Here is a 22,844-nt window from a genome sequence, read left to right as displayed (position 1 = left end):
ACAGAAATAGACTTTGTCCATGTTTTTGACATGTCCTCTTTGGGTGTAATGTGTGTTTTTTTAAATTCCTGAGAGCTAATCTGGATGGTGTGCACACATTATGCCAGACACTAAATCCTGAGTAAACCAAAAAGCTACATGTTATTTTCTTATGAAATTTGTGTTTATTATATGCAGAGTAATAAAATTCAAGGAGACGTGACCTGAAAATATTTTACTGCCAATATCTCAGTGCTGCAATGTAACTAAAATAAAAATGTGCCTATTTTGAGGATACTGATACATGCTGTGAAACCTCACTTTAACTGTAGCTGCATGCAGTCTAAAGCCCAAAGTATACTTCACTTTTTATGCGTATGCTAGGAACAGCATACAGTATGCATGACACAAATTTCATAATCGGCAAAGTATGCATGTACTGTACGCACGCTGCCAGATTTTTCTAACCGGTTGCAGGTCGCACATGCGCATTAATTGTTTGGCACTATTTAGTTGTTCCACAAGGTGGCAACAGTGACCCAGGGCCGTTGATTCTCAGCATAGTCGAAGTAACAGAATAAACAGAAGAGACGGAAACGAGTGCAGGTTAGAAACTACCCACATTTGTGTAATTCTAGTCATAGGGTATAAGGATTTGTATACGGGTCCTAATCGTGGCAAGATTGCCCGAGCATTGTTCTTCGCTTTGTTGTCATTCACACCAGAAGACCTGCTTTACTGCTCTGTACTGACTCTTGTAGGCCAGGAGGGGTAGTGCAGGTTGTCGTAATGTGTACGTGTTGACTGTCTATGTACACGTACAGTATACTTTGAAAGGCTATGTGTACGACTGCGCATGCACGTTTAAATAAATAAATAAATAAATAAATAAATAGGGGAGTATACCAGAGGTTTTACCTAGAGAGCAAGCTGGGCTAATTAGTATTTCCCACTTACGAATCTGGAGGTGATTCAGGAGCACTAAGGCTGCCTGTGCCTAGTTTTGCCAGCTTGCAAGCCGTGTCGTAGGGTGCTGCCGATCCACGGGAGACCAGATGTGTGAGCTCTGATCCAGGTGGCACTGATAGAATGCCATTAGGGACCATGGCAGATTTGTGGGTCAGACTCTCCAGAACCAATCCCTCATCAGGCAGAAGGCCCGGATTGCAACCCATGTCCATGTCGTTAAGCTGGGTCAGTGACTGGCTGAGTGGCTTTCGCAAAGGCAGACGCTTATTCATCTTACGGAACCTGGGGTTAAGATGAATAAATATGAAACCACACTGCACTATGGTCCACGAAGACACTGAGCAAAGAGGAATCACTCACTTTTCCAGTTCCTCCTGGGAATGGGCAAAGGTGCAGCTTGCGCCTCTGGGACACCCTCCCTTCTGCTTCATATCTCTACACATGTATGTCTTGTACTTGCTGTGCTGAGGAGCCTAGGAAGACATGACACACTGTTTTAGAGACCTTTCAACGTTGGTGAGAATGTCAGAATGCCACATGAAAAAGAAAAAAGTGGCAGTAACGTTTGTGCTGTATGTGGATGGATTTACGTACCTGCTGTGGGTCTCCTGCCTTCTTGCTATGATTCTGGATGAAGTCCACAAGACCATGCACTACTGTTTTTACAGCCACCAGCCCTTTGTCCAGTTGCTCCCATGTAGGGGCAGGGGCATCTAGTCGACACACATCACAAATTCATTTATTGAGATATAAAACAACCAGTATAAAAATTAAACTGGTATGTATGAGGCAGGTACTTTCGGGTTTATAGTAATGCGCTCATTCCAATATGCTATTGTTTCTATAGTATCTCATTCACAGGGACTATGGCGGACGCTCCACATAAATGGATTAAATAAACAAATAAATAAAAAAGTACAAGTGCTTTATAAAAAGTTGTACTGACACCGTAAAGTCTTCAAGACAGAGGAGTTTATATTTTGTGGTGCTCTCGGTAAAGCAATATTCTTTACATCAATATGGTCGTTTTCTGTCAGATCAAATGTGCTGAAAGTGCAGCACCAAAACGACAACAGCTGTTTAGTGGATCATTGCTTATTCATGTCTTGTAAGGTGCGTCTGAGCATGGACCTGGGCTCGGGTCGATGTCAGCCAGCAGCTCTAAATGCGGTCTAAGGCGATTGAGGTTGGCCGGGTCTCCTGTTCTCTGCAGGGCAATAGTGAGCTCCTGTACACTCTGAGCAAAAGACGCTGGCGTCTGCAACTGAAGAGAAAAAAAAATAAAAAAAATAATTATATTATATTATATTATATTATATTATATTATATTATATATACACATACATACATACATACATACATACATACATACATACATACACACACACACACACACATATACACACACAGTGAGGGAAAAAAGTATTTGATCCCCCGCTGAATTTGTACGTTTGCCCACTGACAAAGAAATGATCAGTCTATAATTTTAATGGTAGATTTATTTGAACAGTGAGAGACAGAATAACAACAAGAAAATCCAGAAAAACACGTCAAAAATGTTATGAATAGATTTGCATTTTAATGAGGGAAATAAGTATTTGACCCCTATGCAAAACATGACTTAGTACTTGGTGGCAAAACCCTTGTTGGCAATCACAGAGGTCAGACGTTTCTTGTAGTTGGCCAGCAGGTTTGCACACATCTCAGGAGGGATTTTGTCCCACTCCTCTTTGCAGATCTTCTCCAAGTCATTAAGGTTTCGAGGCTGACATTTGGCAACTCGAACCTTCAGCTCCCTCCACAGATTTTCTATGGGATTAAGGTCTGGAGACTGGCTAGGCCACTCCAGGACCTTAATGTGCTTCTTCTTGAGCCACTCCTTTGTTGCCTTGGCCGTGTGTTTTGGGGCATCGTCATGCTGGAATACCCATCCACGACCCATTTTCAATGCCCTGGCTGAGGGAAGGAGGTTCTCACCCAAGATTTGACGGTACATGGCCCCGTCCATCGTCCCTTTGATGTGGTGAAGTTGTCCTGTCCCCTTAGCAGAAAAACACCCCCAATGCATAATGTTTCCACCTCCATGTTTGACGGTGGGGATGGTGTTCTTGGGGTCATAGACAGCATTCCTCCTCCTCCAAACACGGCGAGTTGAGTTGATGCCAAAGAGCTCCATTTTGGTCTCATCTGACCTCAACGCTTTCACCCAGTTGTCCTCTGAATCATTCAGATGTTCATTGGCAGTCTTCAGACGGGCATGTATATGTGCTTTCTTGAGCAGCGGACCTTGCGGGTGCTGCAGGATTTCAGTCCTTCACCGCGTAGTGTGTTACCAATTGTTTTCTTGGTGACTATGGTCCCAGCTGCCTTGAGATCATTGACAAGATCCTCCCGTGTAGTTCTGGGCTGATTCCTCACTGTTCTCATGATCATTGCAACTCCACGAGGTGAGATCTTGCATGGAGCCCCAGGCTGAGGGAGATTGACAGTTCTTTTGTGTTTCTTCCATTTGTGAATATTCGCACCAACTGTTGTCACCTTCTCACCAAGCTGCTTGGCAATGGTCCAAGCCCATTCCAGACTTGTGTAGGTCTACAATCTTGTCCCCGACATCCTTGGACAGCTCTTTGGTCTTGGCCATGGTGGAGAATTTGGAATCTGACTGATTGATTGCTTCTGTGGACAGGAGTCTTTTATACAGGTAACAAACTGAGATTAGGAGCACTCCCTTTAAGAGTGTGCTCCTAATCTCAGCTCGTTACCTGTATAAAAGACACCTGGGAGCCAGAAATCTTTCTGATTGAGAAGGGGTCAAATACTTATTTCCCTCATTAAAATGCAAATCTATTCATAACATTTTTGACGTGTTTTTCTGGATTTTCTTGTTGTTATTCTGTCTCTCACTGTTCAAATAAATCTACCATTAAAATTATAGACTGATCATTTCTTTGTCAGTGGGCAAACGTACAAATTCAGCGGGGGATCAAATACTTTTTTCCCCTCACTGTGTGTGTATGTGTGTGTGTGTGTGTATATAATATATATATATATATATATATATTATACACACACACACACACACACACACACACACACACATACACACACATACACACACATACACACACATACACACACAGTGAGGGGGGGGGGGGGTAGATGGATAGATATTTATGAAACATTGTTCCAGTTTTAAAATCTGATTGGCTGAGCTGCACTGTAAAATCCTCTACACAAACACATACACTTTTGATGCATTGCGATAAGTGAACTCTTGGTTTAAAAAAAGAAGAAGAAAGAAAAAAGTTACACTTCAACCATTGTTCTGTGTATGTAAAACCCTAATCGTGTTATGTTGTTTAGCAACCAAAGCTGTATTACAAACAGGCTACACTGTGAGGCAGAAGAACTGTTTATAGCGTTCATTAATTATTACTAAGTTACTGAACTTTTTCATATTGTTTGTATTTTTTTTTTATTAAAGGAATAAACCACTCGAGGGCATGTGTTATAGTGATTTTATCACAACTAATGGTGTTTTAGACTCTTTACCCATGTTAAAATCGCTGCAATGAACACCCTAAAGTGGCTTATTGTTTTACGATATAATATTCCATAGTGGATGTAGTCAAAACTAAACATAGTACAAAGTTGTTTTTTTTATTACAATTTTTTAAAAACTGTTTAATTATTAAAATTGTAAAATGTTCAAATTGTAGCAACACTTCCCTCCTTCTCAGTGTTTATTTTTAAAGGACTGATGAAAAGTCCTGTTTCTCTGATACTGTACTGCACTTTTTGTTTTTTTACTACACTCTTATTATTGAGAAACACTGCACAGTGCAAAACATTACTTAATCTTAGCACTTGAACATATATCTTCAATATAGCCAAACTTGCACTACATGGCCAAAAGTATGTGGACACGTGACCATCACCGCTACACAGGCTTTTGGACATACCACTCCAAAACCATGGGCATTAATATCGAGGACATGTCTCGGTGTTAACATTATCCTTCATGGGAACTAAGGGGCTGAGCCCAAACCCTGAAAAACAGCCCAATCATCATCCCTCCTCCTCCTTTATTGTTGGCATTACACAACCTAGGAGTTAGCGTTCTCCTGGCATCTGCCAAACCAGTATGTGTCCAGACTGCCATGGAGTGTGATTTATCACTGCAGAGAAAATTTCCACTGCTTCAAGATCCAGCTCCTCATGCAGTTTATGCTAAATGTTGCTTCCACAGGCAATTTGGAGTTCTGTAGTAAGTAATGCAACAGAGGATGTGCTTCATCCCCATGCTTCAGCACTCAGTGGCCTGAGAGTTTGTGTGGTCTACCACTACGTGGCTGAGCTGTGGTAGCTCCTACAAGCTTCCATTACATAAGAATAGCTCTTACATTTGACCGGGGCAGATCTAGCAGGGCAGAACTTTCACAACCTGACTTGTGGTAAAGGTGGCTTCTTATGACTGTACCATGTTTAAAGTTGCTGTGCTTGATTTTATTCACCTGTTAGCAATTTTGCTGAATCACCTGAAGCCAATAAGTGTCCGCACAATTTTGGCCATATAGTGTATCAAATAATTCCCAGTGTACGATTACAATAAACTAAATATACAGTATGATTATTAAACTTATTTTGAATTCTAATTATTTCTAAAATTAATTATTATTAGCAAAATTATCTGCCAATATATTAAGAAAATGTCAAGCCTGATATGTATTTAAAAATAAATAAATAAATAAAACCGAAAACGGTCTGAATAATCTTGTACTTAATTTATAAAAATAAAAAACTGTTAACCCTTAAGTTAGGAATATTTTCACTTTTGTCACACAGTGACTTCCTGGATGCTTATTCAGATATAAGCAAGAAAGACCGTGACAGATGACGTCACCTGGAGAAGAAAGAACACGCAAAAGAATCACTGAATCATGACAAAACAAAAACTCCTTCTGCCTTCACGTGAGCGATCAGCTTCGTTTCCCTCAGTTAATAAAGTGTGAAACTCACAGTGACATCTGGGTTCAGTCAAAAATAGATCTTTTATAATTTTTTCTTTTGCAGAAATCTTTGTTGTTAATAAAACGTGTGTCGGAAATGCTTGCTCTTGCTACCTTATCAATGATTGACTGCATGTGGGACTTGTGGGACTGATCCCCATAGAGTAGGGAGGACCACTGGTCAGGGGCAATACGCAGGCCTCCCTCCATGGCGATCTGGACAATCTGGGAGTCATGCTCTCTCCGCAGAGCCTCATACGTCCTAAACTCTTCCTTTAGCTGCATCAGGGATGAGTCCTCGTCTCGCTTGGTCACCTGGAGAGAAGGGAGAAAAAGAAAAAACATGAATGCATCCATGGACATGAGGTCAGGAGTAGTGTGGTGGTGTATGCCATTCTCTTCCATTTGAGTTTATATAAAACATTGGCTGTGTTTAAAATAATTGTTGTATACTAAAAGAGAGTTACTGTTCCCACCTCAAAGTTGATGATTTTCCTGTAACAGCATGTTCTGAAGTGTTTCATCCCTTTTATTATGTCAGTTATTTGCCAACAATTTGCAATTTTTATTAGTTAAAAGACAAGTCATTACTGCTATGCCTTACAGCTACATTCAATGTTGCAGAACATCTGTCTAACAAGTTCCTGCTTTCACTTAAACTGCTATAAAACTGTTAAAATCAGGAAGATTCACCATATCCAAAAATTATTTCTAATATGAAATAATAATAATAATAATAAAAAAGACAAAAGGCAAGCATTTTTAATGTTTTATTAAAAGTCTTTGTTTATGTGGCATGTCTGACATACACATCCCAACAATAACGTATTAGAACGAGCGCATTAATATAAACATGTGATGTGCAGCTGCACTACTGTCAGTCAGAGCTGCTGTTACAGAAACATAATCAACACCTTATGACCAATCAGAAGTGAGAACTGTATTATAAGCTATTAATATCCATCATGAACTTTGTACTTTACATGTAAAATGGTTTTACCTTAAAACAAGAGGCTCTGTACAGCAGCTGTACGACATGCCCTATACTGGTTTTAGAGGCTTGAGGGAAGCGTGGCTCCAGCCTCTGGACCACAAACAGAACCAGAACCTTGCGGGACAGAGGCGAACCGTCCTCCAATGCCAGCAGCACCAACTTTAGAGCCTCCTCCTGCATGGCTGTGGGAAATAGACGTGATATGATAAATATATCACACAACACAACACACAATATGCATCACAATGTACGGCAAGGTCCACAAATACTTGGACACCGACAAAGTTATTGTATTTGTAAATTGTCTAACAGGCTATAGAAGCTGAAATTAAATAAAACATAAGCTCAAAGTGCAGACTTTATGCAATAATATAAGCATATTTACATCCAAATCAGTCAACAGTATAGGAATTACAGCACTTTATTAAATGTGGACCCCTTGCTTTTTAAAGGACCAAAAGTAATTGGACAACTGGCTGCTCAGATGCTCATTGTTCCTCATTATGTCACTTAAAAGTAAGTGTATATTATAAGAACATTTTCAAAACAGGTGCTTGTACAGTGTTATCAATGAAAAATCCCCCCACAAACACACCAGCTTGTATATACACTCAGCATCTACATTTTTTAGGCATATCTAATCAGCTAATCATCCTGCAGCAGCACAATCCATAACAATCATGAAGATACAGGTCAAGAGCTCCAGTTCATGTTCACATCGAACAACAGAATGGGGAAAAGTGTGATCTCTGTGACTTTAACCATGGCATGGTAGTTGATGCCAGATGGTTTGAGTATTTCAGAAACTACTGATCTCCTGGGATTTTCACACACACACACACAACAGCTTCTACAGTTTACACAGAATGGAACTAAAAACATCCTGTGTGTGGCGGGTTTACAGGCTGAAACACCTTGTTGATGAGAGAGATCAGAAGATGGTTTTAGCCGTCAGGAGGTCTTAACTCGATCAGTCTTTACAACTGTGGTGAAGAAAAGCGTCTCAGAACAAACACCACATCAAATTTTGGGGTGGACGTGCTACAGCCGCAAAAGACCACATCAGGTTCCACTTCTGTCAGCCAAGGGCAAGAATCTGTAGCTATTATGAGACCAGACTCACCCAAACATGACACTTGAAGATTAGAAAAAGACCAGGTTTTTTTTTTTTTTCTCCTTTCCCTCTAACCTTCAACTGTCCAGTTTCGATGAGCCTGTGCCCATGACAGCCTCAGATTCCTGATCTTGGCTGATTTTATCGCATTGTGCTGCTGACACATGCGGCTGCTTGGATAATGACAAACGAGCAGGTGTACGTGTGTTCCTATTAAAGTGACTGGTGAATGTATATTGTGACAATATATCACAATACTGATAGCATAAAGTCATATCGCCCAGCCCTAGTGAATATATATATATATATATATATATATATATATATATACACATACACATCAAGCTAATATAAAATGTTATTGGTAAAGATCTAAACAGTTATGAAGCAGCCAATGAAAACACTCCTTTAGACTGATTAGCATCATGGCAGTGTAAGATTGTGTAGGAAAGATGAAATGGTTAACACAAGTCTTGACATATATAATATTCCTGAAATTCTGGCAGAGCTAACAAGCATTCAAACAGAAGGACGTTGAAGGAAGCATTACCAGGGCCAAGGAACTGGCAGCCTCGTGCTCGTACAGCGGCCCACAGGTTGGACGAGAGCTGCTGCGGGTTTTGATGTTGCAGGATGAGCTCGGTGACTGTGCGTTCACCCAGAGATCGGGCTGCACGCATGGCCCGGATACGACCCTCGTCCTCCACCAGCTGGCAGTGCACCAGGGTCACCAGCTTCCTCTGCATGGGTCTGCTGAGGAGACTCTGACTCGCGGTACCCAGCCCTACACCTGCACATACACACAGAGGGTTAGTGTAAAACCATTAACCTTTCATGCAGACCTGAATGAGATGAATAGCTTTACTTGTGACGAGGACAGATGTAAGCCTTTCCTAGAGCTTAACTGCATGTTATATTTCCTTCGAACAATGCATCATGTACATTTCTTTATTCAATCCATAAAATAATCCATACAGCACGTAGATGCAGTTTCGATAGAGCGGGTGCTGATATGAATGTAAAAGTGATTCATGCAGCACACACTGTACCCATAACACAGTCCCAATAAGTACCAGCTAAAAACCCTAGCTTGCTTGCTAGCTTAGCGTGATCATTGAGTAATGCAGATCAAATAAAGATTGGTGTAACTCTGATGATGAGGAGGCTGATTGACTCTACAAGAAGAAAATCAAAATAATGAGTGTGACTGTATGAACACAGTTAAAAATGGCATATCACGTACCAGTGAACGGCCCGAAAATACACACCGTATTATTTTTAGTTACACTGCAAAATTGGCGATGTTTTTTGATGGTGTAAAAGTGGACATGCTTGAGTTTTTCTATTTTTTTTAAAAATCTTGTAACGATATTTTAGTTGAACCATCATGTCAAGCCATGTTTATTATTCTAAAAACAGGATTTCACAGAGCTTTTTTGTGGTTGGTGCAGCCAAAACTACTTGAATTGGTGAAATTGCGATCACTTTTTAGCTGTACTTTTACCTCTTAGTTGTACTCATGTTTGACACACGTGAACGGAAGAGGACTTTAGCTGAACATGCGTCGTGATGGCGCTCATGATGCGTCTGGGCCCGAATCTGTTTGAAATCTGTGGTATTTCTGAAAAACTACAAGCTACTCTGAATAATGCAAAGCTTCCTTGATTTTGCCTTGAATTTCTGTGAAAATTCCTGGTGGGACTGATTATTTGGGTGAACATAAAACCTCATGTGAGATTGAAACGTTATATAAAGGTTGTCAAGACCTCGGGTGTTGCTGAGGGGTTTGAGGTAGAGAGCCAGCTCCTCCACACACGTGCGTGCTTCATCATAATGCTTGATGTCCTCTGCTCCTTTCACTAAGGTGACGGGCTGAGACTTGGGTACCTGCAGAATGGGAAAAAGACAATATTTATAATAAAATAATCATACAATATACTGCAAGACAACATCAGGGCTCATACACATTTTGTACTGATATATTTCCATTAATTTTGAAGCAAATTTTCATGAACATAAATGTCTATGTATACAAGTAAAATAAGAATCAAAATCCATGACAAAATTTACCACAGAATATCTTAACAAAATTTAAACCCAAACCAAAAGAACTACAGTAAGGCCAGTGTGTATTGAAGAATGTTTACACAGCTATACTACAAATGTTTGGCCATTTGTAGTACAGTTTTATGGTGCACCTTTAAAGCTCATGATCATGATATTCTGCCATTTTATGGAATAGCGCTGTAATAGAGTGGAAAAGTATGGAAAAATATTGGATATTACTGTTGGTCCGTTAATGTTTCTGCCATAAAACAATTTGGTCATATCTGATTATTAGGGAGGACGTGTCCCCCTCCATGTCTATAACGGTTACATCCATGAAGTACAAGCAGCAACTGTGCCAGAAGTATTGTTTTCCCAATATTAACAATTAAATATATTCTATTATACAGGTATTTGTGAAGCAAATTTCCATGACTTTTCCAAATCTTTCTGGGTTTATTTATTTTTGCTAAACTTCTCCAGGCCTGGAAATTGCTATTTTAAAATTGCATGACTTTTCCAGGTTTTTCATGACCGTACGAACCCTTTATTTGTTCTTGTGTATTCCAAACGCAATAAGTGATCCCTGCTTGGCATGTGAAACTAAGGGAAAACACATGTAAGCCAGTGTTGGGCAATCCGAAAGTTAAACTGTTGCTTAATTCCTTTTACTGGCATATTGAAAAGTGCCAAATGGTATGCAAATATCTTAAGTAGGGCTTGAAATGGTTAACCCTGGGTCATTCTAAACCCCCAGGTAAAAAAAATCCTGGGTTAACTTGGCAGTGGTAGCTCAGTGGTTAAGATGTTGGACTTCTGATAAAGTTTGAGACTGAGGAGTTGGGACTACTGTGAAGATCACCAGTTCAAATCCCAGCACCACCAAGTTGCCACTGCTGGGCCCTTAACCCTCTACTGCTCAAAATGTAGAAATGAGATAAATGCAAGTCGCTCTGTATAAGGGTGTCTGCCAAATGCCGTAAATGTAAATCTTGGTTCACATTTCATACTTTACTTGGGGTTACTATTAATCCTGAGTATTCGTAATCTGGCACTTCACACTGTATATACCTAAACCCTGGGTTAACGTTCTTATTTGCAAACTTGCGGTGTCAACAATCATGATCGGATAAATGACTTTTCCGACCATAACTGTAAAAATAAAACTGGCTCCTCTTCGCTATTTTCTCTATTTGACAATTTCCCCCCCTCAAACGCTGCAACTACTGTTTACACAACACGCAGAGTTTCTGTGACTGTACAAAGCACGTAATATGAGGCACGTACTGTTCACATCCATGACTGGGTGTCTGCTGCTAAGCATCTAGCCATAACATTAACACGTTTCATGCTCACACTTCTAGATTACAAGTGAGAAACGTTCCTATACCCCTGTGTTAAAACCAGGGTTTAGAACGACTATAACCCAGGGTTCAGCGCAGAGTGAAAGACCCTAGAGTGGATTTCTTTCTTTTCGTTTGGAAAGTAGAGATGTTCAGCATGATCCTAACAGACATAATTTGAAGCATTAAATGTAAAATATGAAAATTTCAGTTAATGTTAATTTTTTTTAACAATGGCTCACTACATTAAAAGTACAGGATGTTTGACAGTAATATTGTTTCAGCGAATCATTCTGAAAAGGATGTGGCTTTGGATTGTATGAACTAATATGACCCTGGTGACTAAGCAGGCATGCTTGTGTGTGCGCAAACACACACACACACTCTTGCAGTCCAACCAGACAGGAACAACCACAAGTTCTTCTTGTGAAATGCGACGCGCCAGTAAGCAATAGAATAACAAGTTGACTCCACCCACTTTCCGCCTTCATGCTTCTTATTGTTGTTGTTCTTCATTACCTGCACTTCAGCATTACATGCATCCTTCTTCAAATATGTACATCAAAATAATTCCAGAACTATCTTAACACAGCCAAAACACCCTCTGGTGGTTCATTTGTTTCCTTGTTCTAGTCCATGTAGGGAAGTGAAGTGATATCAGCAACACTACAACACTATGGACTAAACACTACGGAGACTTAAGACCAGGAAACAACAGACAAAAACAAGGGTTGTTAAATAACCCACCTTGCTGGGTTATTTCTTCTGCATCACACACATTAGGCTTATTTGCTGTTTTGCACCATTGCACAAGCAATTATCGCATCACAAACAAAGTGGCAATATTCTGCTGTGATGTTACGTAAGGAATAAAACAAGATTGTGTTGTGCTGTTATAGGAAAATAATCAACAAATTTCAAAAGAGAGTTACTGTCACCAGTCTGAAGCTGATGATTTTCCACAACAATTTGGCAAGAATTAAAATTTTAATAAATGCATTATGAATTTATTAATGAAATGTCACATCATACTTTTTTTTATCCTTTATGGCATACATACATTTACTGCTGTAGAACATCTGTGAGACAAAACTTGGTTCCTGTTATGATCTTAATTTATAGCCCCTATAAACTGTTGGTCCCTCGCCCTCTGCCATGTGGGTTGTATCACGTACTTGAAAACAGCCTTTTTTTCTCTTTAAATGTTATTGGTTAATCCGTGGGCTATTAGCAAGCTAATACGAACATGTTTCTTTTACACGTGACCAGAATTCATACTTATAGTACAGATCAGTGATAGAATTACTGACTGACTTCCAGCTATTTCTTTGTACAATTTGTCAGCTTTATTCTGTCTTATGGCATCATGGTTTTAGTTGACCATTAAAAAACACGATCATGTGCACTATGCCCCCCAAAATATTGCAGACTGATGAGTATCATCTGTGACTTTGGAGAAAATACCGAAAGCTGCTTAGAAGTCAGCTGTATCCGCTAGTTGCGAACATTAGCTTAGTGTTTTGGCTTAATTACTCGCTAACAAGGTCAGCTGAAAAACTGAGGTTGAGACTTTAAATAAAGTAGAAAATTATTAGTAACTAAGCTCGTTATAAATTTTAAATAAAATTACACTCACTGTTTTTATTAGGAACACCTGTACAATCCAAAAAAATAAAATAAAAATCATGCAGATACAGATCAAGAGCCTGAGTTCATGTTCACATCAAACATCAAAGGGATGGGGGGGGGGGGGGATTTCTGTGACTTTAACCATGGCATGATTGTTGCTACCAGAAGAGCTGGTTTGAGCAATTCAGAAACTGTTCAGAAACCTCCTGGGAATGTTCACACACACGCACAAACACACACATATCTAGAAGTTACACAGAATTGTGCGAAAAACAAACACACATCCTGTGTGAAGAGGGTCTGCAGACTAAAACACTGTGTTGATGAGAGAGATCAGATGAGAACAAGCAGACTGGTTTAAGCTGATAGGAGGTCTATAGTAATTCAAATAAGCACTCTTTACAACTGTGATGACCCTCATTTACATGATTTTTAGCATTGCACTGCCACCATGTGATTGGCTGATTAAGTGACTGCATAAATAGTGTACAAGTGGTCCTAATAAAATGGATGGTGAGTGTATATAAACTAAAGTGAATTATTTGCCTTGATAAAGAACACAAATTATTTTCTCTCTTTAAGTCCCCCACTCATCTTTTCAGAGTGAAGACACTCATTGTTATCTGTCAGGCAGCACGGACACGGGAAGCTAAAGATCATCAGAGGACGATTTTTTGTTGCTCTGCTCTGAAGTCAGACAGACAGCAGGCTATTAAGCTTCATGTGGGATGCAAAACAGGTGAAAAGGAAACACACGCTATGAGATAAAACGGTTTGGTTTTTTTTTGGTCGATCTTAAAGCTGCAGACACCTTGTTTTCCAACACGTCGTCTTTATCCACTGAAAAAGCGAGTGGGGCTGTGAGGAAACATGGTATAATGAGCCAAAACTGACTCGAACTAGTGTGACGTGTGCAGCGCTGCTTGTCCAAAAATAGAAAGTTGTTTGGCTTCTTTTCAACTATAGACGACATATTTTTCAAACAATATTACAACATGTGGTGATATTTCATATTTGCATGTAAAACAAGACTTGCATAAAAAATATTTTTATAAACTTGAAATGGTTTTTAAAGTTACGTCTGTGCTAGGATGAAATCGGAACCATTGTTACAAGTGCCTGAGATATTTGTGTAATTTATTATGATAACATTGTTTTTATGCGATTTCTATCCCTAGTCAAAACAAAACCGCAGCAGCGGGTGACTGACCTGAGGGCAGACGAGCTGCAGCAGCGCGGTGTTGACGGGCAGCAGCTCAATGTCTGTGCTGATGGTGGTCTGGTCGAAAGGGCAGGCTTTGCGGTGCAGCTTGTTCAGGCACATCTTGCAGACAGTGTGACCGCAGCCCAGGCTGATGGGTTTGCGCACGTTCTCCTCGAAAGTCTGCGTGCAGATGGGACAGGACAGAAACTCGGTCCATTGCGGCGCTTGTACGGGCATCGTTGACTGAAGAAGACGTCTCTTGCGCGACGCTCAGATAGCCACGTTCTCACAGACGTGGGTATGTGTTGTTTTAAAAAAAAAAAAAAAAAAAAAAAGGCGCCAAATGTTTTACAGATTCCACAGGAATCAAAAACACTCTTCTGAATGGTGGGTTTAAATATCTTCAGGCATCGTTGACATGTAGCACACAGTGCTGAATACATAACCTGCAAAAAAAAAAAAAAAAAAACCTTGAGAAATGGCTGAATTTTAATACATTCTCTCAAGTAGCTGTACAAAAACAGTCGAGCAGTCGTGAAGAGTACATTTTAGACACGGTAGCTAAAAAAGAGCTCACTCAGACGCAGCTGTAAAGTCTCACTGATCCCTTCATGCTCTGGTGTATTTTAATGATGGATACATACACTGACTGGCTTTGATTCGAAGAGTGTAAACGCTCCCCCAGGTCTGTTTATTTGGAAACAAAAAACTGGGGATTTTGAGTGACTAATCAAAGTGCTGCTTGCTCTGGCCTGTTACACAAGGTAATACCAAGTGGAAGAGGTTAGGTGACAACACATGAAAGGTTTCGCACTCTGAATCATCAGTCAATCATCAGGAGGAGCCGTAAAGCACGCTGCTCTGAAATTAGCAACTCGTGAGACAAAAACAAGAAGGAGTTTCTGAAAGTGACGCAAGATTTAATTTTTTTTTTAAACACAAAAAACCACCTCAGGACAGAAAATGTCAAATCAGCACAAAGAATAAAAAGCTTTACCTTCAGAGAAAACCTCTCAGCTCATCTTGCTGTACAAACGCTTTTCTTTTTATATGAATACACACACACACACACACACCACGACGCCACTCCAAGGAAATGCCATTTGCTAAATGCATACATCTGCAGTCTAAATGGCTGCACGCACTATATTCAAATCAGTTCTGGTAATCTCGTCACGCCTTTTTGAGCCTCGCGGACGCCAACCTGAGAAACTTCCTCTTTCTTCACCTGTGGGTTGCAGCCATGCTCCGTCACGCTTTGTTTTCACCTGTCTCGTGTTTCGCGCTGGAGGAGTTCCCTCATGACTAAAATTAGATCTCATGAGAGCAGTGGGAGGCAGTCATACTGAGTTTTTGTTTATTTATTTTTATTCTATTACCTCTGGTCATACTGATAAGACGTCAATGATGGGAGAAACTACACTAGAAAATGATCCTTTTGTGGGTACACGGACGCATGCAGAGAGAGCTGAGCTAATATGTAAACAAGATCACTTCCTATCATCTGCGTGCGTGCGCACGCAAGATCTGAAAGTGCATTGTAATGATGAGAGGGAAATACTACTGAAAGCGACGCACACAGTGAGGTTAAACGAAAACTCCCAATAGGTTAAATAAAGTCCTCATGAGTAAACGCTGCCTACTGAAAATGTCATGACTCACTTGTATCGCTCAAGCACGTGGCTCTCAACAGTTAAAAAAAATTTCTGCAGTAATTAAAATGTTCAGCATTTCATTTCTCACGCCCTTATGAAAACAAGACTGAAACTTTGGGGAAGTACAGTTACAGTCATTTAAACACCAACAAACTGAACAAAACTTAAACTAAATGGAGTTAAAGATGAGATTAGCGGTGTTATGGGCTGAAATTTTCTCAGTAACTTGCTCAAAATATATACTGCGGTAATAAAATCAACCATTTAAAAATACACAAGCCAGGGTTAAAACTCAAGGACATCTCAAAGAAATCTGTGTGTATATATATATATATATATATATATATATATATATATATATATATATATATATATATATATATATATATATATATATATATATATATATATATATATATAACAAACACCAAAAGGAAGCAAAAACTTCAAATTACCTAATTATTCTTAGAAAGATATTTTCACAAACGATCTTGTTATAAGCTGAAAGAAAGTGCAGCTGTGAGGAAATGCAGTGCTAAGCAAAAATAAAAAAGAGAAAATCGTAAGTAGCGTGACTATGCAGCGCTGCCTAACCGAAACTAGAGCGTTGTTTGGTTAAGTTGTGGTCAGCAATGACATGTTGTTCTGTGTGATTGATATCGGCCGTGACAGCAGAGGAAGCAGTCTGCAGCAGTAACAGATTAAAGCCAAGAGTGCAGTCGTGTCCCTGCGCTGAGAAACAGAAGTGCTGTAGAGTGATTTAGGACGAGTCCAGATGGACAGAGATGAGAAATGTTTGTCGCGTCGCAGCAGGACAGAAAAGTGATGAGAACTGCTAGAGTAAAGAAAGCGATCAGGTGGGGAAAGAAATGAACACGTAGATGGTAATAAACAAATGTATTTAGGGCCCGAATCATGGGGGGGGGGGGGGGGGGGGGGGTCCCCCCTTATGAAGCCTGTGCAGCCATACACATTTCTCTTTTGAATTTACAGCAGTTCAGGGGTATTGTTGCTTGAATGATGGGTTCATTGTTATTCTTAGTGAAAAACACAACTACAAAACAGTACAATGATAAACTCGCTTATATTAAATATAGTACTTATTAGTGATAAATGAAATCTGACTCCTGCTGATCTGAGCTGCGACTCACTCGTTCGGCTCGTGCTGACTTAAGCAGACGCATTCAGTTTTTAACTGTAGAGTCCGTTCTCTAACTGAACTAAATGACTTTTATTACTATAAAAAGGCAAAATGACGGTGGGGGCGGTGCCACGGTGGGGAACTGATGTAATCGGTGTGAGGTCCAAACACCGTCTATCACAGCAAGCCTAGCGCAGGGCCCTACTGTTTTCATAAGGATTTTTTTTCAAGGTTTCGGCTGCTTTTGGGGCAACATGCTCAAAAACTCATGAAATTCTGCGCACACGTCAGAGGCGTTAGCCATTACGCCCCTGCAAAGAGTAGCACATGGACGTGGTGGACTACTAGAGATTTCATCCAAGCAACATCATATTCAGTCAGTCTAATCTAAAGGCACTGTTGATGCTAAAGCTTTCGAGTTTTCACTGCACAGAATGGACGTGGCAATCTGACAAAGTTCAGTGTTTCGCTGTGAAACAAGAAGTTGTTATAACTCATACATACAACGTCCAATCCGCCCCAAACTTCACGTTTGATAAGAGTCCTGGCCTGAAGACACCTATGTGCCAATATTTAGTTACAGTCATAGTGCCAACTGTTGGCAACATGAACTGACATGTTTTACATCGTGATACACTCCTAACAACATAAGTGCTACAAAAATCTAAATGGCATTCCCCTAGAAGTGCAGCTCCAACGTTCCCCAGGGTGCGAGGGCCAATTCATCGATGCTTGCAGCTTTAATTTAATCTGTATTTTGAAAAAGTCTACAGTGATTTAACGTTCCGATCATACACTGTGACAACACTAAGATCTGATTTATATCATAGAAAGGGATCCTGTACTGAGTCAGAAATTCTCTTTCATCTCATGACATCTCTGAAATTGGTGGAAAACAAACTAAAACCAGCTCTCGTTTTTGATCACACAGATTCCATTCAAGTAAAACCTCTCTGTTATCAATCATGCTCAAAGAGGAACACTTCACCACAGAAGAACCCCACTGACCTCCTATAGCCATGATGCGTCAAATGAAATGAACTTAACTCATCTGGAAAATGAGAAAAACAGGATTTACTCTGTAATGCAATATCGGTCAGTTCTCAAGTTTGTGCCACTTTAAGTGAGGCATGAAAATGATGCACTTGATACTCGTGTTATTGTTAGTGATGGGAATTCCAGCTGTTTTCAGCGAAATAGATTGTTCAGCTCAGTTCGCAGATAAGATACGACTCTTTCGACTCCAAAACAACTGGCTAAACTTGTGTGAGATATTATGGCAGCTGACTGTTCGTCTTTGCCTAGCTATGGGTGATACGGTTTCGTGAAATCTCACTCTACATTCTAACTAACAAAAATATAACGTTGTATAAAAATCTATTTCAAATCACAGCACTACAATGTGCATTAACAAATCCAGTAAGCTCACCTATCATGTTATTGTGCTGCTGATTAATATTTGTTCTTAAACTTAAACTAATTTGTTCTAAATTTGTAATTAAACATCTCCTATAACCCTGTGTTCTCACTACACGCATGTGGGCATGGCTTGTTGACCGTTTTCGCTTTTTTTTATTAAATAATTAAAGACAAATTAAATAATGCTCTAATTTGGGTGAAAACATTACATGCTTGGCTTCGTACCAGCTTCAGTATCAGATTAGCAAAATCTAGCAAGCTACCTATACTAGCTATGTACACTCACAGAGGCACCAACAATCTCTGCAAAGAAAGGTCAAGCTTGGAAGGAAGTAGCAAGGTCTCCATACACATTTAGTGAGAAGCCATATATGACGGGGTAAGAAGAAAATCACAGTTATATGCTTTTCTTCTACACTAACTGCAGGTCAGAACTAAAGTTGTGAGAGAGAAACTGAGGAAACATCGGACTATGTGTCCTTTAGGATTTGTGTGAGGAATCATTCAAGACGATCGTTTGGATCTGCCATTTTACAGCACTATACCAAATTTGTGCAGAATTAAGAAAATATAACTTCCAATGTTGCTGAAATAGTGACTCCATGTAGCAATAAAATCTTCCCTGTTGATTGTTATTACACAGACCATATATAGTATCAATAAACGGTAGTCTAGAGTCTCACACTGTCACACTTTCTCACACACTTGAGTCTAGGGCCAGGCAATATATCAATATTATATTCATCATTATAAATGATTTACTGCTGCAACAACCAATCGATTATGAAAATCGGTGTCAACAAATCTCATGATTGATTAGTCGTCCGCACGCGCCACGTTTACTCATCTGTTCCAAAAACATGCATCGGAGATTACAGACCAAGTTGTGTCCCAAATAACGTACAATAAACTTATACTATGCGCTCTGCCGTCCAGTGTATGAATTTTAGAAGGGTAGTATCATCTCTCAACATGAGCTCAGTCACATCAGACGGAGACATAATCGTCAAGTGACAGTGGAAAAAAGTGCGCGACCCAGGTCCTCTAAGGCAGGGGTGCATTTTATATTAAATGTAGTGTAGAAGAAAAGTGGAACTTGTGTAGAGTGGAAGCACGAAAGTGATGCACGAGCACAAATTTGTGTTTATATCCAAAATTCTCCACTATGTGCAAGGGGTTGGGGGGAAACTGGTGCAAGTTGCTTAAGTGGTTCAGTTAAATCAAGTTTACTGTCATTATATAATTTGCACGTTTGCAGTGTAAATTCTGTCACTTATTATAGAGAACTATTAGTAACGAGGCCACGTTGCACTTCACTTGCCATGCAGACGCAGGGACGTAGATGCAAGTAAGATCTGTAATGTCTGATTAAAACAGTATGATAAAAATAAACAAGTAAAACAATATATCTAAAGGCAATATACCTGAAACCATAAGGTGCAGTGAAAGTGAGATTTTATTGTTAATTTAGGACTGTAGTTTAATTATAAGTGCATCCATAAAAAATAATGCATAAATACACATATATAATCTTATTTATATATTGGTCAAACAGTTGTGGTAATTTAGAGTTTATATATGTAACATCTCAGTTTGTGGATTTAAATCAATGAAAAAATAGTATTGAAAGTTTTTTAATCAAAAAAGAAAAAAATCAGCCAATTAATCGATTATGAAAGTAATCGTTAGTCACAGCCCTAAAATGATTACACAATACACCTTTCTGAGATACTGTTGGTATGGTGATATATATTTTAAACGGTACTGAACGGATGCGGTTGATTTGCCAATCTTCTTTGTCGGCATTAAAGAAAAGCACCATCAAAGACAGTTTAACAGGGTTTCTTTTGTTTATTTTGCTAGTTTTGCAGACAGTTTGTTAGCTAAATTATATAGAGATGTGCATTGATATATTTTTGTCATATTGCCCAGCCCTACCCAAGTCACACAACTCACCATTCACACTAATGAACATGCATACACCAAGAGCTTCCCAACCCTGGTCCTGGAGAACTCTCTGTCCTACACTGTGTAGTGTTTTCTCGGCTCAAACACACCAGATTCAACTGATCTGCTAACTAACAGCACACCCTGAGATGAAGTGTGTGAGCAGTAAAGTCTCAAATGCGCAGGACAGTTCATTCTTCAGCACCAGGGCTGGGAACCTACTGAATCCACTCATATACGCGAGTCGACTCTCAGCTCGCACCTCAAAGAGTCGAATGAAAGAGCCGACTCCTTCGCGAACGGCACATCACTGCTTTGTATTTTCCAGACATGCTCCCGAAACTCGCTCGTGTTTAAGAAAATTTCCCAATTCCAACCTGATGAAAGAGCTTGCTAATGGGCTGCTGGGCGGAGGCGGGTGTGTTAGAGCAGTGTGTGTGTAATGCAGGTGGAATCCAGGTCTGGAAAAACACACACCGTGTTAGCTCATGTGGCTAAGCTAGCCCAGCCTAGACAAAGCCTGGGTTGGGAAGCAGTCTGGTTGGAAATAAAAATAATAATAAATAAATACTATACACATGTCCCGGGCATTTAACAGAGACCTCAAAGCTTGCACCGCTGATTATTCACTTATTTAATATAATTGTTTTTTGTTCTAATCCTGCAAAATGAAATAAATCCACACAGCACCGCTGTAACTATAGAAACAATATAAGCTAGAAAGGCTGGCTACTTTATCAGCCACAAAACCGAAATAAAAACAAAACGTGTATTATGGACAGATTTCTATCAAAATGACAAGGTGAAGAGATTTACCCAGCTAGTATTCGTGAACTTAAATGTGAATTACACTATTAGCGAACACCCAGCGCTCCTTAATAAACAACCAAACAGTTCTTGTTTATTCAAAATGTCTTTAAATGATAAATTATCATCTCATTTACAATCTACCTGTCCCAATACAATGCTGCTTGCTCAGGTTACTGCTCCACAAACACTGATTTCTTTCATAGTCTACTGGGTCTTTTTATTTTATTTTTTGGCTTTCCAGATGTTTGTTTTAAGGTTGGTTGTTTGTTGTTTCATTCCACCACACTAAAACCACCAAGTCGAGCCACCACCACCTTTCAAACATTCAACTCACATGCTAAGCATCAATATTTGAGCATAAACGATTGTTTTCAGCTTCTCCTGAAAGCAGCAGCTTAGTCATTTTTCAAAATGGCTTTTTAACGCGTCTGCAACTTAGCCCACTAGCGCTGCTAACAAAGTTAACGCTGCTAAATCACAAGAAAACCACGAACACATACAATCATAAAATCACGATAAAAGCTAACACCAAGACATATTTTACTCGGGTTAAAATACTGGTATTGTATATATTAGCCAATACACCGTATTAAGCCAACCTAGCGTGCTTATTGAACATTAGCATCAGGCTAGCGTCATCTACCTTTATACCGTTGACTGATTTTCAGTAATAAAACGCATTTAATCGTGTATCTTGCGACTACATTGTAGACCGTGCAGCTTGTACAACATTCCCGATTATATTTATTTTAAACAAATCTAATTATTTGAAATAAATATAATCAAAGTTAGCTGTAGAGCCAACTGTAATACGCGGCTAACAAGCTAGCAACATTACGCACTCGCTAGCAAGTGAGTGAACCTGCTAGTTGTTAGCACGCTAGCTAGCTAATAGAAACTCAAATTTTTACAGAAACAGAACACAGCACATTGGTATGGAAACCGTAAATATGTATATACTCACAATATTTCTTTAAACCGTGCCATTCTTCAGCGGTCTATAGAGAAATTAAACGATTTAATTTCGGTCACCATCTCGACGTGGATGCGTGCGCGCGCTACAGCAAAGCGGCACCAGCTCAGCTAAAACTACACACAAGGAGCCAGACTGCGCATGCGTACTGCAACCAACTCGCATAGTATATAGGGGTATGTATGTGCGCACGTAGATACATATTTTATATTTATTAAAAAGTGTATGTATATATGTATGTATATGTGTGTGTGTGTATATATATATATATATATATATATATATATATATATATATATATATATATATATATATATATATATACATACATATATATATACATACATACATACACATATACATACACACACATACATACACACACACTAATTTTATACACATTTCTTTCAAGAAATGTTTATAAGAAAACACTAAGACATTATTATGAGAAAAGCATATCACTAATAAGAAAACATCTAGTTTTACAAGAAAAGGTTCTGTATTACAAGAAAATATCTTTTGATAAATCATTACGAGAAAACATTACTATAAGTATCATTAATATGAAAAAAGCATCTTATGACAAATTAGGTTTAAAAACTAAATTGATCT

General features: G+C 39.3%; 1 protein-coding gene across 3 annotated transcripts in view; it reads right to left on the bottom strand.

Annotated features, from left to right (window-relative positions):
* The window catches only part of rc3h1a (ring finger and CCCH-type domains 1a), a 33,127-nt gene extending 10,771 nt beyond the window's left edge, over window positions 1–22,356 (bottom strand). For 2 of the 3 annotated variants that reach the window (XM_017477925.3, XM_017477927.3), the window contains exons 1-10: window positions 22,224–22,356; window positions 14,294–14,733; window positions 9,832–9,952; window positions 8,616–8,855; window positions 6,958–7,133; window positions 6,072–6,272; window positions 2,080–2,212; window positions 1,543–1,661; window positions 1,309–1,421; window positions 937–1,230 (exon numbers count right to left, since the gene is read on the bottom strand). In XM_017477925.3, the coding sequence (XP_017333414.1) occupies window positions 937–1,230; window positions 1,309–1,421; window positions 1,543–1,661; window positions 2,080–2,212; window positions 6,072–6,272; window positions 6,958–7,133; window positions 8,616–8,855; window positions 9,832–9,952; window positions 14,294–14,524 (1,628 nt within the window). In that variant the 5' untranslated portion in view covers window positions 14,525–14,733; window positions 22,224–22,356. Of the gene's footprint in view, window positions 1–936; window positions 1,231–1,308; window positions 1,422–1,542; window positions 1,662–2,079; window positions 2,213–6,071; window positions 6,273–6,957; window positions 7,134–8,615; window positions 8,856–9,831; window positions 9,953–14,293; window positions 14,734–15,284; window positions 16,134–22,223 lie in introns of those variants that run through there. The other variant, XM_017477926.3, reaches the window with a different exon arrangement.
* Window positions 22,357–22,844: the final 488 nt, after the last annotated feature.

This window comes from Ictalurus punctatus, chromosome 10 (genome assembly GCF_001660625.3).
Source record: "Ictalurus punctatus breed USDA103 chromosome 10, Coco_2.0, whole genome shotgun sequence".
NCBI classification, from domain to species: Eukaryota; Metazoa; Chordata; class Actinopteri; order Siluriformes; family Ictaluridae; genus Ictalurus; species Ictalurus punctatus.
Note: the sequence above shows the minus strand (reverse complement) of the source record. Positions and strands in the feature narration are given on the sequence as shown.